The sequence below is a fragment of the Nicotiana tabacum genome, chromosome 10, assembly GCF_000715075.1.
Source record: "Nicotiana tabacum cultivar K326 chromosome 10, ASM71507v2, whole genome shotgun sequence".
Taxonomy (NCBI): Eukaryota; Viridiplantae; Streptophyta; class Magnoliopsida; order Solanales; family Solanaceae; genus Nicotiana; species Nicotiana tabacum.
The window spans coordinates 8,160,265-8,175,492 of NC_134089.1; the positions used below are offsets into that span (position 1 = coordinate 8,160,265).

Here is a 15,228-nt window from a genome sequence, read left to right on the forward strand (position 1 = left end):
TACCGTGAATATTATTTTTACGGGGTTTATTCCCAACAACTGTTTCTCACCAAAAGTACTTTTGAGAAAAGCACTTTTGAAAAAAAAGCACTCCTCAAAATAAGCTGATTTTTACAGCTTGGCCAAACGGGCTATTAGTCCAACGTATCAAGATTCAAGCATAATTTGTTTAATTTTTTCTTCAAGCATAATTCGAATGACGCAAATCCATTCATCAAACCTTTTCTTTTTAGTTAGCTATAACATTTTTGCTTAGTAGTAAAATTTTACTAGACGAGAGAAAAAAGAGTTTGATTTCCTTTTAGTTTTTAATTTCCATTTTCCTGCCACAACCTTTAAGCCATCTTCACCTTCGTACCAAAGGACAGCCTAGTACACAAAATATTTCGTGTTTGTGCAAGTTCTAAGGAAGGGTCGCACTCAAGGAATGTGATGTACCCTACATAAGACAAAGAGAAACACACACACACCCAAAAACCCCTACCCCTCCGGGCAAAAAGAAAGGAAAACTTTTGGTTTGTTTATATCTATTTTATGTATAAAAGGTATCCGATTCGAGATTACTAAGACAATTATCGAACGGCTTTTTTTTATGTATGGAACGTGTACAACATGCAGTACGTGATTAGAAGAGTACTTAATTAGTTTGGTTGAACTTCATAATTTTAGCCCAAAGAGCTGCTGGAGTTTCCTATTTTTGTGACTTCAAACGTGAATTTTCGTAATTCGATCGCGTATGTCTGAAATTTTAAAAGTGGTTAAACTTTTGTAGGTCCAAGTGACATGTAGTTTCAACCAGGCTCTCACTTACAATCTGCTAATCTTTTGGGGATTTTTACACATGTACTTCTTTTTTTAAAATTATTCTCATAAATAATATTTTATTTGTTCCAATTTGTTTGATATAGTTCCAACTTCAGAGAGTTTAACCACTGACTGACTTGAGAAGTCCATACTCCATTGCAACCTAGTATTTTTATCCAAAACATGGATCTATCGATAAAAATACAAAACTAAGAAGATTCAACCTAAAAATATTTTATTACTTTCATTGAATTAAAGTTCCAAAAGGGAAAAACTAATCATAGGAAATAAATCCGAATTGAATTCGGCGACATAACTCGTCCAATGTTTGATGGGTCGAGATTGATTAGATTAATTTGAGCTAAACAATAAGTTATAACCAATTTATCCAATCTACTAAACTAGAATCATAAAAAGAAATAAAAATAATTAAACTAGAATCATAAGCTCTCCTTCTCATGTTCACCTCAGCCAAATAAAAAAGGGTTGACTAAGAACGTGAGAGTCACTCATGATTTACTTTTTTTCATGTGATTTTATTATTTTTATTTTTTAGGTATGGATAATCCCAATTATAATCAAAGTAATATTATTATAGTGCTGAATCAGAAAATTAAATTTAAAAAAAAAAAGCTCTTTCCAAGCCAAATATCTTAGATACATTATTTTCCTCTAAAAATTTATAACAATTCATGTTAGGTATGATATTACATTATTACTAGACAACAAAGAAGCCTAATTAGGTGTAATGCGAAATTATGGTTTGCACGTCATAGGTAGTGACCTTCCATTACATACCTCTTAATCAAAAACACTTCAACATTTCTATAAATTCATGAACATGTTTTCTTCTAGTTATAGCAATTAATTAGCCCAATTAATTTTTTGACAAATATTCTTGAAAGAAATGAAGATGAAGGCTGTTAATTTCATGGTGGCTGCAGCTTCATTAATTGTGGTGTTTTCTAATTTCATGAACGTTGCACAAGCCTTTGAAGGAATGGATGTAATACATGTTGCTGGCAAAGTTCTTTGTCAAGATTGTACTCAGGGTTGGAATGAATGGGTTGATGGTGCCAAACCCATCAAAGGTATGTAATTTACAGTTTTACACTGATAAAATCCATAATTTAGACGTTGTGGGTTCTGAATTGAGAGAGTAGGTCCTAAAATGTATGTCCAACTCTATCTATACTTGTTTTAACACATATATATGTAATGCTCAATCCCGAAACACTCGTTCTAACGAACTCACAAATCAATTGGTTGAATCCGCCATTGTAATTTACCATAAACTTCTCCATAATGATGAAGTTTGTGACTAGTTGCAGAGCTAGAAATTTTATTAGGAGAATTAAAATATGAAGAAATAAAAAAGAATCCAACTCCTCTTCGTTATTGAGCAAACTAAATAGTGTAATTTTCTGACGAAAGGGTGTAAGTTGACACCCCTTCACCTAAGGTTGCTCGACCACTTCTTGTGACGCTCGCGGGTGAAAATTATCTAAACTGGGGTTTAAAGAATGTTTTGCAACAAAGTTAGGGAGTGCCAAATGTATATATATTCCTTTAGCAAATGGTTTAGAAAGGCTTTTTTAAAAAAGATTCGAAAATAATATGATGGTCGTATCTATATAAAATAGGTTCTTACTTCTACGTACCTTAGCAAAGGTTTTACAAGGTAACTAGGTTTACAAATGAGGTACATTTCACGCAGAGGCAAATCAAGAATGTGTTATACAACTCTAGTTGAAGTCACTAATTTTTTGCTCGAACCATAGTATACATATGCAAAAATATTTAAAATGCATATAAATAGAGTCAATGTTGGCAAAAGCAAAATGCGTTAAAAAGCGTTCCAAGTCCATCGGGGCTTTAAGCAAAAAGCACTATTAAAGAGTGAATTTTAGTGCAAAAAGGCGCAATGAAAAGAAAAAAAAAACATATATATGTAATACAAGAAATAAGCAACAATTTCATTCATAATGATTTTCTTTATAAATAATAGTATTTTTTTTGTCAATCATATTTATTGTTTTATACTGCTCTATTCAAAATAGAACTTATGGGCAATGAGACACACATATTAGTGTCTTACCCAATTATGTCTCAAATGAGTCTTTGATAACAACTACAAACAACAACAACAACCCAGTATAATCCCACTTAGTGGGGTCTGGGGAGGGTAGTGTGTACGCAGACCTTACCCCTACCCTAGGGTAGAGAGACTGTTTCCAAATAGACCCTAGGGTAGAGAGACTGTTTCCAAATAGACCCTGGCATCCTTCCCTCCAAGAACTTCCCACCTTACTCTTGGGGAGACTCGAACTCACAATCTCTCGGTTGGAAGTGGGGGTTTCTTACCATTAGAGCAACCCCTCTTGTCTTTTTTGATAACAACTACATATAGAGTAAAACTACATTTATTTTGAACTCATTGATTCTAAATCGTGAATTCGCTTCTAATCTCATGCAGGTAGTATAGTATCACTTACATGCCTAGATGAGAGGAGAAGAGTAATGTATTATGGAAGTGACCTTACAGATGAAGCTGGAAAATTTGACTTGATTACAAACACAACTTGTTATGGCAAAACCATTAAACCTCAAAATTGCTTTTTGAGATTGGTTTCTTCACCTGATCCTGTTTGTAACATTGCCACTGACTTCGCCGGAGGAAAGTCCGGTATAAAACTCCACCGTCCGACGGTGATTTACAGGGATTTGCTCAAATATGTACTTGGTACTTTCTATTACACAACTCCTATGTGTGATGAACCTGATACTAATGATGATGATAATTTGGAGTCTGATGATGAAGGCAAAGGAAACAACTATTAATAAACTTAAGTTCTTGATTTTTCCCCCCTTTTCTTTTCATTTTAATGTTTGTTTTTTTATCATTGCAAATGGTAAATGGCAATATATCTATTTTGGATGAATTGACATTTTTCTTTTGTACTAATTTCTTGTAAAAGACACATTTTGAATTGTTGATTAACAGATATTAGAGGTATGTCTTTTATTAACACATTCTGTCGTTGTCTGTGTTACTGCTCCCTTTTGCATCTTCCGTGCCTCTTTATTTTCATAAGGTAGGGTAAAGTCTGCGTACGCACTATCCTCCTCAGATTACACGGGTGGAATTTTCCTGAGTTTGTTAGGTATGTCTTTTGCCAAATTTTCTGTTTTCAACTTCATTCCTTCTCATCAGTAATGAAGTTGATATATTGGGATCACTTAAGTGGATAAAACCCAATCTAGCTTTGTCCATAATTAGATCAAAGTTGAACATTAAGAGGTTGTATTTCCCTAATTAGAAATTTAGATAAGTTAGTATTGATCCTAAAACATCCAGATTTATTCATGACTCACGATTAGCAGGCCGGCCCACGTTGAAAGTACTGAATCCACGACAATTGCTCCATTGCTGGCCCATTTTTGCGCATGCAATACTAATTCATTGTACAGAAGGAGAAACAAAAAAGAAAATACATAATATATACTAATATATTGTAATATAGAATTAACCCAAATAGCTGTCTACCTTGCCATTTAAATTAAAAATAGCTGGTGAATGTATAATATATACATAATTTATGTATTACATATGTATAATTGTGTAAAATTAATGTATAATCTATATATGTGGCTAGAACAAAGTAAACAACTAATATGGCTGGCTATTCATGTAAAGATCCCAACAAAAAAAGGACATTTGAAGAACACAAATGTATTGTTCCAATTCGATGTTGCGCTCACATATTATTTTATCCACGCTCTAGTTGATGTAAAAATAGCACGGGTTAGCCAGTTTTCGGATTGACCATTCAAAAGTAGCCATCGTTTGCAAAGTCAATGAAAAATAGCCACTATTTTGCTGCAACACGAAAAGTTCCAGCATGATATACTGGAGATTGATGCACCTGTGTATGAACTTCCAGCATATTATGTTGGAACTCCAACACGCGGAAAGTTCCAGTATATTATGCTGGACCGGTATATTATACTGGAACTCCAGTATATTATGCTGGAGTATTTTTCGGATTTTGAACAGTGTTTTCGTTCAAATTTATCTTTACATGAAAAGTGACTAAATTTTAATTACTTTTAATATTGTGGTTATTTTTTAATGACCACTTGTAAATCTGGCTATTTTTTTTACAGTTCTCGACATTTGAGCTAGTGAAGTTGAGATCTTCAGTGTCTTTTTTTGGTGGAATCCTAATTAGATTTCTTACTTATTCCGGCTTTTAAAACAGTTGGCTGGTAAGCAAAAAATAATTGCAACCGCTATTATCCAATATAAAAAAGTGTATAAATATTAATTATGTATAATATTTGTATATAAAATATATATTATACATTAATATACAAAAAATAATCTCAGCTATTATTTTAGATGTCGGCTATAAAAATTCCTACTTTTTTATATGTTTATATTTGCCCCAAAAAATTGGTGTATAAGTAATGCGGGAAAGCATTTCAAGATTCAAGCTAACATCCCTCGTTAAAGCTATGGAATAGACTATTCAACTACAGTGTGTGACAGACCACCTTTAATTTTAAAATTATTAAATGACACAATTTGGTATTTTTTCAAAAGTTTACTTAGCACGATTACTAGTCTATGGAATATATTATTCTAATAACATGTAATACTAAATATATGCACTAAATTAAGCTACTTAATATATAGTAATAGCATGCAACTCCTTTTAAAAAAATTTATTAGAATAACTTGCTATTACATGTTATACTACATTTGGAGGTGTCTAGTTCTTTTTGCACTATCAGTAAATATAACCTAAATCCTACTCCTTTAATATCCAATAATTAGTCGTTTGGCATGCTGAATTTGTTACAAAAATATTTGACGTTTTAGGAAAATAAGAAATTATGTTTGCTATCCTATCCTTACTCCTGGATGTAGTGTATTGTTAATTGTAGGGATTTTTTCATAAAGCACCATTTTTTTGGTCTAATTAGCCATTTATAGATACTTTTTGCTATATTACGTGTTATAAATACCTTTTATGTTTTTACACAATGTATTTCATGTATTTAAGTTGTTGTATTCATTAATACAACCAAAAATATAGGCGTAAAATCTGGAATTTCAACTAAGTTTGACATGTATATAGCTGTATTCAAGAGACATTAACATTAAATACAGTAACGTATCTGCGCTAAAAACGGAAGAAAATAAAATCACATGATATTCTCCTAATTTAACTCAACGAACTAAAACGATCCCTCATTAATCTGTATTTGAAAGATACATAATAAAGATTATAGCTGAATAAAGAGAAATACATATGAATAATACAGTTGAATACAACAAAATACACCTTAATTCATCTGAATAAAACACTTGAATACAACAAAAATACAATTGAATACAGCTGAATAAACTCTTGAATGCAACAAAATACAACTAACTTTTGCTGAATAAAATAGTTAAATACAACTGGTTAAACCTGAATACAAGTGAATACAGCTGAAGAATACATTCGAATACAACTGAATACAAATAGGCGATTTGAGCGATCTAGATAAAGAAATAGCCCTATGGCTTCGCCGGCCGGCGGCCAGCCATTAATTCCGGCTGGTCAGCCATGAGGCAAATTCCTTGTTTTTTTCCCTTTTCACATTACACTTACAAGTAAAAACTCAATCCTCAAGCTTGAACTCAACGAGAAAGTTGCTACCAATTCCAGTCAAGTAGTGGAACAAAGCCAACAGAAGCTATGGTGAGAAGAATAAATCAATAGCTACTCCAATTACAAATGGGGTTTTGGTTATGTTCTTTCTTGACTCCAGCAGTGAATTGGGTCTCCGCTCAAAACCTCCACAAATACGGTTAGTAATTCCAATCTGTATTTCTTATCGAATATGCACATAGATAACGTTGGTGACGCGGAGCAGAAAATTGAGAATTTGGCTGGGAGAAGAATTAAGAAACTAGGGTTTGTGGGAGAAGAGAGTCTGGTTGTATGCAAATAGAGAGAGATTGTATTGGGGTTTGCAGATACGCGGTAATTATGTGAGAGAAAATACAAAACGGGAGAGAGAAAAATAATATTTAGCATATATGGTGCCTTAATTGTAGGATGTAACTATATTTAAATTTTTTGCAATAAAGGATAAAAGGTATTTATAGGATGTAATATTTTAAAATGGTATTTATTTAAAATATATAGGGTACTAAGGTTTTCTATAGGGTGTAAAAATTCCTTAATTGTATTAGATGAGATGTACGTAATTAGTGGGCTTTTGGACATAAAAATTGTAAAATTCCAAAAAAAAAAAAATGAAAAATTTTCAAGTGAAAACGGTTTTGAAAGTTAGAGTTGCGTTTAGCCATAAATATAATTTTGAGTTGTTTTTGAAGTTTTGTGAGTGACATGAGTGAAAATTTTGAAAAAACTGTTTTTTGTAGTTTTTCAAATTTTTGAAAATTTTCAAAATTCATCTTCAAGTGAAAATTGAAAATTTTATGGCCAAACACTAATTCCGAAAAAAGGTAAAAAAAAATTCAAAAATAACTGACAAAATTCTTATGTCCAAACGAGCTCTAAGAAAAATATTCTTATTTTTTTTTAATAGTACCATTCCGGTTGCACAGAAAGTTGTTGCTGAGAATAAGATCCACAAGCTTCTTTATAACGAACACAATCTTCAAAAAGAAAAGGGGGTGAAGTGTTAAGTTGGGCAAACTGTTGCGATATACAAAGGCGGATTTAGAATTTTAAGTATATGGATTCCTACAACGAACCAACGAATTAGATTCTGAACTAAATATTCTTATATATTTAATGAACTTTTTAATATAAATACAAAGTCTGAACTTTAACAGTTGCATTAGATCCGCCCGGCCGACACCAAACAAAAGCAAAAGGGAAACATGTCTCAACGGATAAATACAAGTCATAAGGTGCAACATGGAGTCATAATAATTTGCTAATCTTTCCTTGATTTGTTTTCTATATTATGAGTACAATAAACTCTTTATCAAATCCTGGTTTATGCAGAATTGTGGGACAAGAAAGCACTTTTTTCAACAATTGGAGTGTGCTTCACATGAAGAAATTGAACGTGGACCCTGGTTTTCAACTAGGGTATGATGAATGGAATAAAGTTTGTTTTTCGAAACGTTAGATTATCAGTGATTAACCATAAAGAAAAAGGCCCAGAAAAAAAGAAAAAAAAAGTTTGAACAAAAGATTGAGGTAGGGTTGTTTATCGGACAGATCGGTTAGATATTTACATTTAATAATTCGGTTTATCGATTATCAATATAGGGGTGGATTTTAAAATATTGAATTAAAATTTAATATTTTAATGCAAGCATTAATAGCTTTTTTCACGGCTCGAACATGCTGACCTATAAGTTACGTATAATAACTAGAGACATACTCAGAAATTTCTTGAAAAATTGAAGATGGTACGTACTATAATAATAAGGATATCTTTTCTTTGTTTGGTCCTTCTATGAATCTATGTAAACCTTTCTCTAAACCCAATTTGTTGGCAAATTAACAGACTTTAAAACAGAAGCATGTGGATTAGTGAGATCAACTTTGCCAACTCATAAAATCAAACCTAACTCAAAAATGCCAGAAAACAAGTACTTTAATTTTATGAATCATGGAAAAGTTGGTGGGGGAATATGAAATAAGATATACGTGATTTTATTAGGTTAATATGTAGATACATTTTTAGCTAGATTTTATTCAAGAACTACAAACCAGCTAAAGGAAAGACATGCACAATTTTATTTTCTGTTTTTCAATTTGATACAAATTAATATAAAATGATGGTGTGACTTTTCCAAATTTTAACTTTTAATTGATCAAATTAATTAACATAAAAACCAATTTGTTTCTCTTTTAAGTAAATATGGAATATATAATATTATTGCTGAAGAATTACCAACAAGCTGGTTTGCCCGAGAGGTTAAGGGGGAAGACTTAAGATCTTCTGCACATAAGTGCGCATGGGTTCGAACCCCATAGCCAGCACCACCACCTTATTTTTGATAAATATAGTAATATATTTCTGTCTAACCAAATTTGGAAATGGGATTATTCTATTTAAATTTTTCAGAGTTGCCACTTGGAATAATTTATTTGGTATCCCAAATCACCGGTTTATTTTAAATCCCTAGTAAAGAAAATTATCGATTTTATTTAAAAGTCTGCGAACCAGAAATTCTAGATAAGGAATTTTGTTAACACCGGAGAAGGTGTTAGGCATTTCCGGGTTCCGTGGTTCTAGTACGGTCGCTTAGCGATTTATACTTGGCTTAAGTTATCTAATTACTTATTTTTAGAACCTATGTGCATCTACCCCTTTAACCACATTTAATTACTCGATTATTCGTAATTAAGAAATTATCTCAAAACGAGTCACTCGTACGTGTACTCATTTTGTTGGCGCGTCAAGAATCATGTCACGCGTATGTGTCCACAATTCCTAACACTTAGCTTATTCAAAAAAAGGTTTGGTTAAAATTGCGCGAACTCATACTTTGAATTTATTTTTAGAAAATCGTAATTATGTCACGCGAACGTATACACAATCACGATAATAAATTAATTAAGGGCGAACATAAAGCATTTAGCGTATTTGGATTATCCTGATATCAACAACCAAATCGTTAATTATTGAAGAAATTGGGCTTAGGATATGGAGTTAACATATTTGGCTTTTCTTACATGCTATTTCAGGCTAAGTATCGAATGGCCTAATCTATATATTATTAAAAGGAGTGGAAAAAGTCATCTTCTTAAGCCAAGTGGCAGCCTAGAAAAAAGACACTTGGCATAATTAGTTATTTAGTTAATAATTAGCTATTGGTTATTGTTTTTGAATTTAAATATCTATAAAAAATGAATTTAAATAACTATAAAAAAATGAAAATAAGAAAAAAAATTAACAATTTAAATTGGGGAGTAGTTTCTTCCTAATATATATATATTAATTCACTCATAGATTTTCTTCTAAATTACCTAGAAATATGGAGGTAAAAAATTAATTAAAAAACTATAATTGGGAAAAAATAAAAATATATAAAAACGTAAATTGAGATAACCTATGACTATTTATACTTTGAAGTAAGTTAAAATATAAAATAAAACTAAAATTTACTTATGCTATTAAAGATTTATTGACTTCAAAAATTAAAATATTCAAGCAGTAAAATAAGATCTTACATAAAGTATACAATTATTTATAAGATAAGAAAAAACTTAAATATTTGTATCTTCTATATATATTATATTAAAAGGAAGGTAGTGAGGCATGACATTAAGCCAAGGGGCATAAGTACCCATTCAAATCGGGGAATAGTTTCAAGTTGGAGTTTTAAAATAATTAAAATAAAAAAAGATATCTTATAAATATATAAGAAAATATAAATAAAGCTATAAAAAACTAAAAAAAAAAACAGAAGAAAAACTACCCATTCAAATCGGGGAATAGTTTCAAGTTGGAGTTTTAAAATAATTAAAATAAAAAAAGATATCTTATAAATATATAAGAAAATATAAATATATAAGAAAATAACTACCCATTCAAATTGGTAGTTATTTTTAATTAATAATTAGTTATTGGTTATTATTTTTGAATTTGAATTTAAATATATATAAAAAACAAAAATTAAAAAATACAAAACTACCATATATATATATATATATATATATTGGTTACTTTAATTGAATTAATAAATATAGATATCCTATCATTAACTATAATAAAAAAAATCAAAATATAAATATATGTAAAAATAACTACTCATTCAAATTGGGTGGGATTAGTTTAAAGTTGGAGTTTTTAAATTATTTTAAAATAAAAAAACAAAAAAAACTATAAAAAACAAAAAAAAATAGAAGAAAAACAACTCATTCAAATCATGGAGTAGTTTCAAGTTGGTGTTTTAAAATAATTTTAAAATAAAAATAGATATCTTATAATTAACTATAATAAAAAAAACGAAAATATAAATATATAAGAAAATAACTACCCATTCAAATTGGTAGTTATTTTTAATTAATAATTAGTTATTGGCTATTATTTTTGAATTTAAATATATTTAAAAAACGAAAATAAAAAAAATACAAAACTACCATATATATATGTGTGTGTGTGTGTGTGTGTGTATATATATATATATATTGGTTACTTTATTTAAATTAATAAATATAGATATCTTATAATTAACTATAATATAAAAACGAAGATATAAATATATACAAAAATAACTACCCATTCAAATTGGGTGGGAGTATTTTCAAGTTGGAGCTTTTAAATTATTTTTTTTTAAAAAGCAAAAAAAAAAGCTATAAAAAAAGATAATATTATTAAGAACAACAGAATCTATATATTACTAAAAGGAGAGGAAAAAGCCCTTTAGTTAATCCAAGTGGCAGCTAAAAAAAAGACACATGACATAATTAGTTACTAAATTTATTATTTAGTTAATAATTAATTATTGATTATTCTTTTTGAATTTAAATATATATAAAAAACGAAAATAATAAAAAAATATAAAACTACCATATATATGAATATATTCATATATATATATATATATATATATATATATATATATATATATATATATATATATATATATATATATATATATATATATTAATTGATTACTTTATTTGAATTAATAAATATAGATATCTTATAATTAACAATATAAAAAACGAAAATATAAATATAAAAAAAAACTACCCATTCAAATTGGGTGGGAGTAGTTTTTTTTTTTGGAGTTTTTAAATTATTTTAAAATAAAAAAGCAAATAAAAATCTATAAAAAAACAAAAAAAAAAAACTACCCATTCAAATCGGGGAGTAGTTTCAAGTTGGAGTTTTAAAATAATTTTAAAATAAAAATAGATATCTTATAATTAACTATAATTAGAAAATAAAAATATAAATATATAAAAAACTAACTACCCGTTCAAATTGAGTGGGAGTAGTTTCAAGTTGGAGTTTTTAAATTATTTTAAAATAAAAAAGCTATAAAAAATGAAAAAAAGAGAAAAAAAAACTACTCATTCAAATTGGGGAGTAGTTCAAGTTGGAATTTTAATATAATTTTAATATAAAAAACAAAATTAAAAAAATAATAAATTACCAATTCAAATTGGGGAGTAGTTTTAAGTTGGAGTTTTAAAATTATTTAAAAATAAAAAAACAAAAATAAAGTAATAAAAAAAACTTCAGAGAAAAATATTAAATAACGTAATATGCTAATGAAACTTTCTATTAACAAAGTAATAGTATTAAATATTGAAAGATATAATAAAGAAAAATACATAACAAAAACGTTATTCGATGCGCTGCCTGTATAAGTCCCGTTAGTTTAACATAGATTTTATTCACTAAAATTTAGATAATATTATTAAGAACAACATAATAAAATAAAATAAAAAAATTCAATAGTAATAAATTATATATCTTCTCATATATTACAAAAAGAAAGCGAATACTAAATATTGTTTAATATAATAAAGAAAAATAGAACAAAAAAGTTATTCACTGACTATATAAGTACGTTTGATTTAATAGAGATTTCATTATTGGGTATATCGTATTGACAAACAAGATGACAATTGAATTTTATTAAAGCAATACGATCTAATAGGATCAAACAAGCCTGATCATAATTTAATTTAATTAATATTTTTTTAATATTGACCGCGCATCGCGCGGGTACGACTACAGCCTTCCCTCATAGCCCCATGAATAAAGAAATAACGAAATGTTTTAATCTAACATCTTAACAAATAATGCAATTGTTCCTGTAAATGAACAGTATTAAAAGTAACCAAACCTTGAAAGAAGGCCTAATCCTAAATCTTATATTTCCATTATTCATTGAATTAGAACTAAACAAATAAACCAAGGAGGCATAATATATTATTTAAAGAACCAATCATACAAACACTTATGAAAAGAGAACAAACATTCTGCTACTAATAACTTAGCCAAAGAGAAGAGAAAGAGAATATATTGGACAGAATATGAAAAAATGAAGGAATATATTGGACAGAATATACTGCACCGTTACTGTATAGTACCACTTTTTGTGGCGTTATATATAGTAAAATTGACACATCTTACATAGCGCCACTATTAATGGCGCTATACCCCAAAATCCCATATTACATAGCGCCAATATTAATGACGCTATACCCCTTATTAAAAATCCTTCCGTCTTCTTCTTCTTTGTTTCATCTCCATTATTTTACTCCCTTTTGGTCCCCCCCCCCCCCCGATTCTGCCCCATTTTAAAAAAAAAAAAAATTGGGTTCCCCCGGCACGTAAAAGTTGAAGATTGGTGGTCCCACAGTCGAGTAGAGCTTTGTGTTATTGTGGATTCACTCTTCCGGAGTCAAAATTTCCATCTATTTACATTCCGAAAATTCTAAATCGAGGTATTTAGATTTATTTTAAGTTGAAATTTTTATAACAATGCATATTACTTGATTTGTATGTGTTCTATTTCGGTTTGTGTTTATTTTTTCCGAAACTAGCATGTTAAATTTTATCCGGATTTAATTTTAGTGTTGTATAAAAATATGTAAATTAGTCTAAAAAATGTGTTTGTTAATATCCTCATGTATATTTATGTGTTTTTTATGCCGTTTAGTTTAGATTATTTTTTAGCGTAGTAAAATGTAGACCTTTTTAGCGTAGTAAAACGTAGACCCTTTTAGCGTAGTAAAATTTAGAGCCTTGTAGCGTAGTATTGTGTAGTATTTTAGCTTAGAATTCATTTTGTTTAATTATCTTATATTGTGCCACTGAGCCTCTAAATATCTAGCCCGGAACCAATAGGTATATATATATATATATATATATATATATATATATATATATATATATAATTTTTACAATTAAGTTATTAAAAAATATGAATAAAAATTATTAAAAAAATATAAAATTATTAATGATAGTTTGGTACCACTGGGCCTCAGAAAATCTAGCACGAAACCCATAATTATAAAAATTATATATATATATATATATATATATATATATATATATATAATTTTTACAATTAATTTATTAAAAAATATGAATAAAAATTATAAAAAAAACATAAAATTATTAATGATAGTTTGGTACCACTAGGCCTCAGAAAATCTAGCACGAAACCCATAATTATAAAAATGTATATATATATATATATATATATATATATATATATATATATAATTTTTACAATTAATTTATTAAAAAATATGAATAAAAATTATAAAAAAAACATAAAATTATTAATGATAGTTTGGTACCACTGGGCTTCAGAAAATCTAGCACGAAACCCATAATTATAAAAAATTTATATATATATATATATATATATATATATATATATAATTTTTACAATTAAGTTATTAAAAAATATGAATAAAAATTATAAAAAAAACATAAAATTATTAATGATAGTTTGGTACCACTGGGCTTCAGAAAATCTAGCACGAAACCCATAATTATAAATAAATTATATATATATATATATATATATATATATATATATATATATATATATATATATATATATATATAATTTTTACAATTAAGTTATTAAAAAATATGAATAAAAATTATTTAAAAAATATAAAATTATTAATGATAGTTTGGTACCACTATGCCTCAGAAAATCTAGCACGAAACCCATAAGTATATATATAAATTTTACAATTAAGTTGTTAAAAAATATGAATTTAAATTATAAAAAAACACATAATTATTAATGATAGTTATTAAAAATTATGAATTTACAGTTGACGACATGGATGCACCTATACATCCCGGCCCTCGGACGTCGGAGCTACTACCCCTACAGCCCCAACATAGATCCGAGCATATATGGGGGGGGGGGGGAGTTGCTTACGCAGACTTTTCGGGGCAGGAGAGTGGATTTATTGTGGGAGTTTTTGACTCCTCCCCGCGTTCTACATCCCCGTGTGGTCCATCACCTGGAGGAGATGAGATTATATAGGATCATTAGCATTGGCCGGATACAGCTCGACTATGCTTTGATCATGGCGTTGATTGAGCGGTGGCGATCGGAGACGCACACTTTCCATCTGCCCATCGGCGAAGCCACCATCACACTCCAGGACGTCGAGATTTTATATGGCCTGTCCACTGATGGCTTGCCAGTTTTACTGCCTGGGAATATGAGATATTTTAATCTGGATTCATATATGGATATGCTGCACAGGCTCACGGGCTTCAGGTCCGAGGACCCAGATGTAGCAATTGGGAGCAGTCGTATGCAGTTGGTCCCCATTAGAGACCACTTGGTGCAGATCCACGATATTATCACCGACGACTCAGCGGAGGTGGATGTGGATCAATATACGAGGCTGTTGTTGCTCCTTCTATTTTGGGGGG

At 29.1% G+C, this 15,228-nt stretch overlaps 1 protein-coding gene and 1 non-coding gene across 2 annotated transcripts; both read left to right on the forward strand.

Annotated features, from left to right (window-relative positions):
- The first annotated feature begins 1,646 nt into the window (after positions 1-1,646).
- On the forward strand, positions 1,647-3,835 carry LOC107821845 (non-classical arabinogalactan protein 30-like). The gene is made up of 2 exons (XM_016648304.2): positions 1,647-1,895; positions 3,281-3,835. Exons 1-2 carry the CDS (start codon positions 1,712-1,714, stop codon positions 3,643-3,645), a joined length of 549 nt encoding a protein of 182 aa, XP_016503790.2. The 5' UTR covers positions 1,647-1,711; the 3' UTR covers positions 3,646-3,835.
- Positions 3,836-8,745: 4,910 nt separating this feature from the next.
- Positions 8,746-8,828, forward strand: TRNAL-UAA (transfer RNA leucine (anticodon UAA)). The gene has a single exon. It is a non-coding gene; the product is annotated as a tRNA-Leu (tRNA).
- The last annotated feature ends 6,400 nt before the right edge of the window (positions 8,829-15,228 follow it).

Excerpts from the sequence above, each read along its gene's own strand:
- LOC107821845 (XM_016648304.2), top strand. The coding sequence starts at position 1,712 with ATGAAGATGAAGGCTGTTAATTTCATGGTGGCTGCAGCTTCATTAATT. Across the intron at positions 1,896-3,280 it reads TGGTGCCAAACCCATCAAAG|GTAGTATAGTATCACTTACA; the intron begins GTATGTAATTTA and ends AATCTCATGCAG.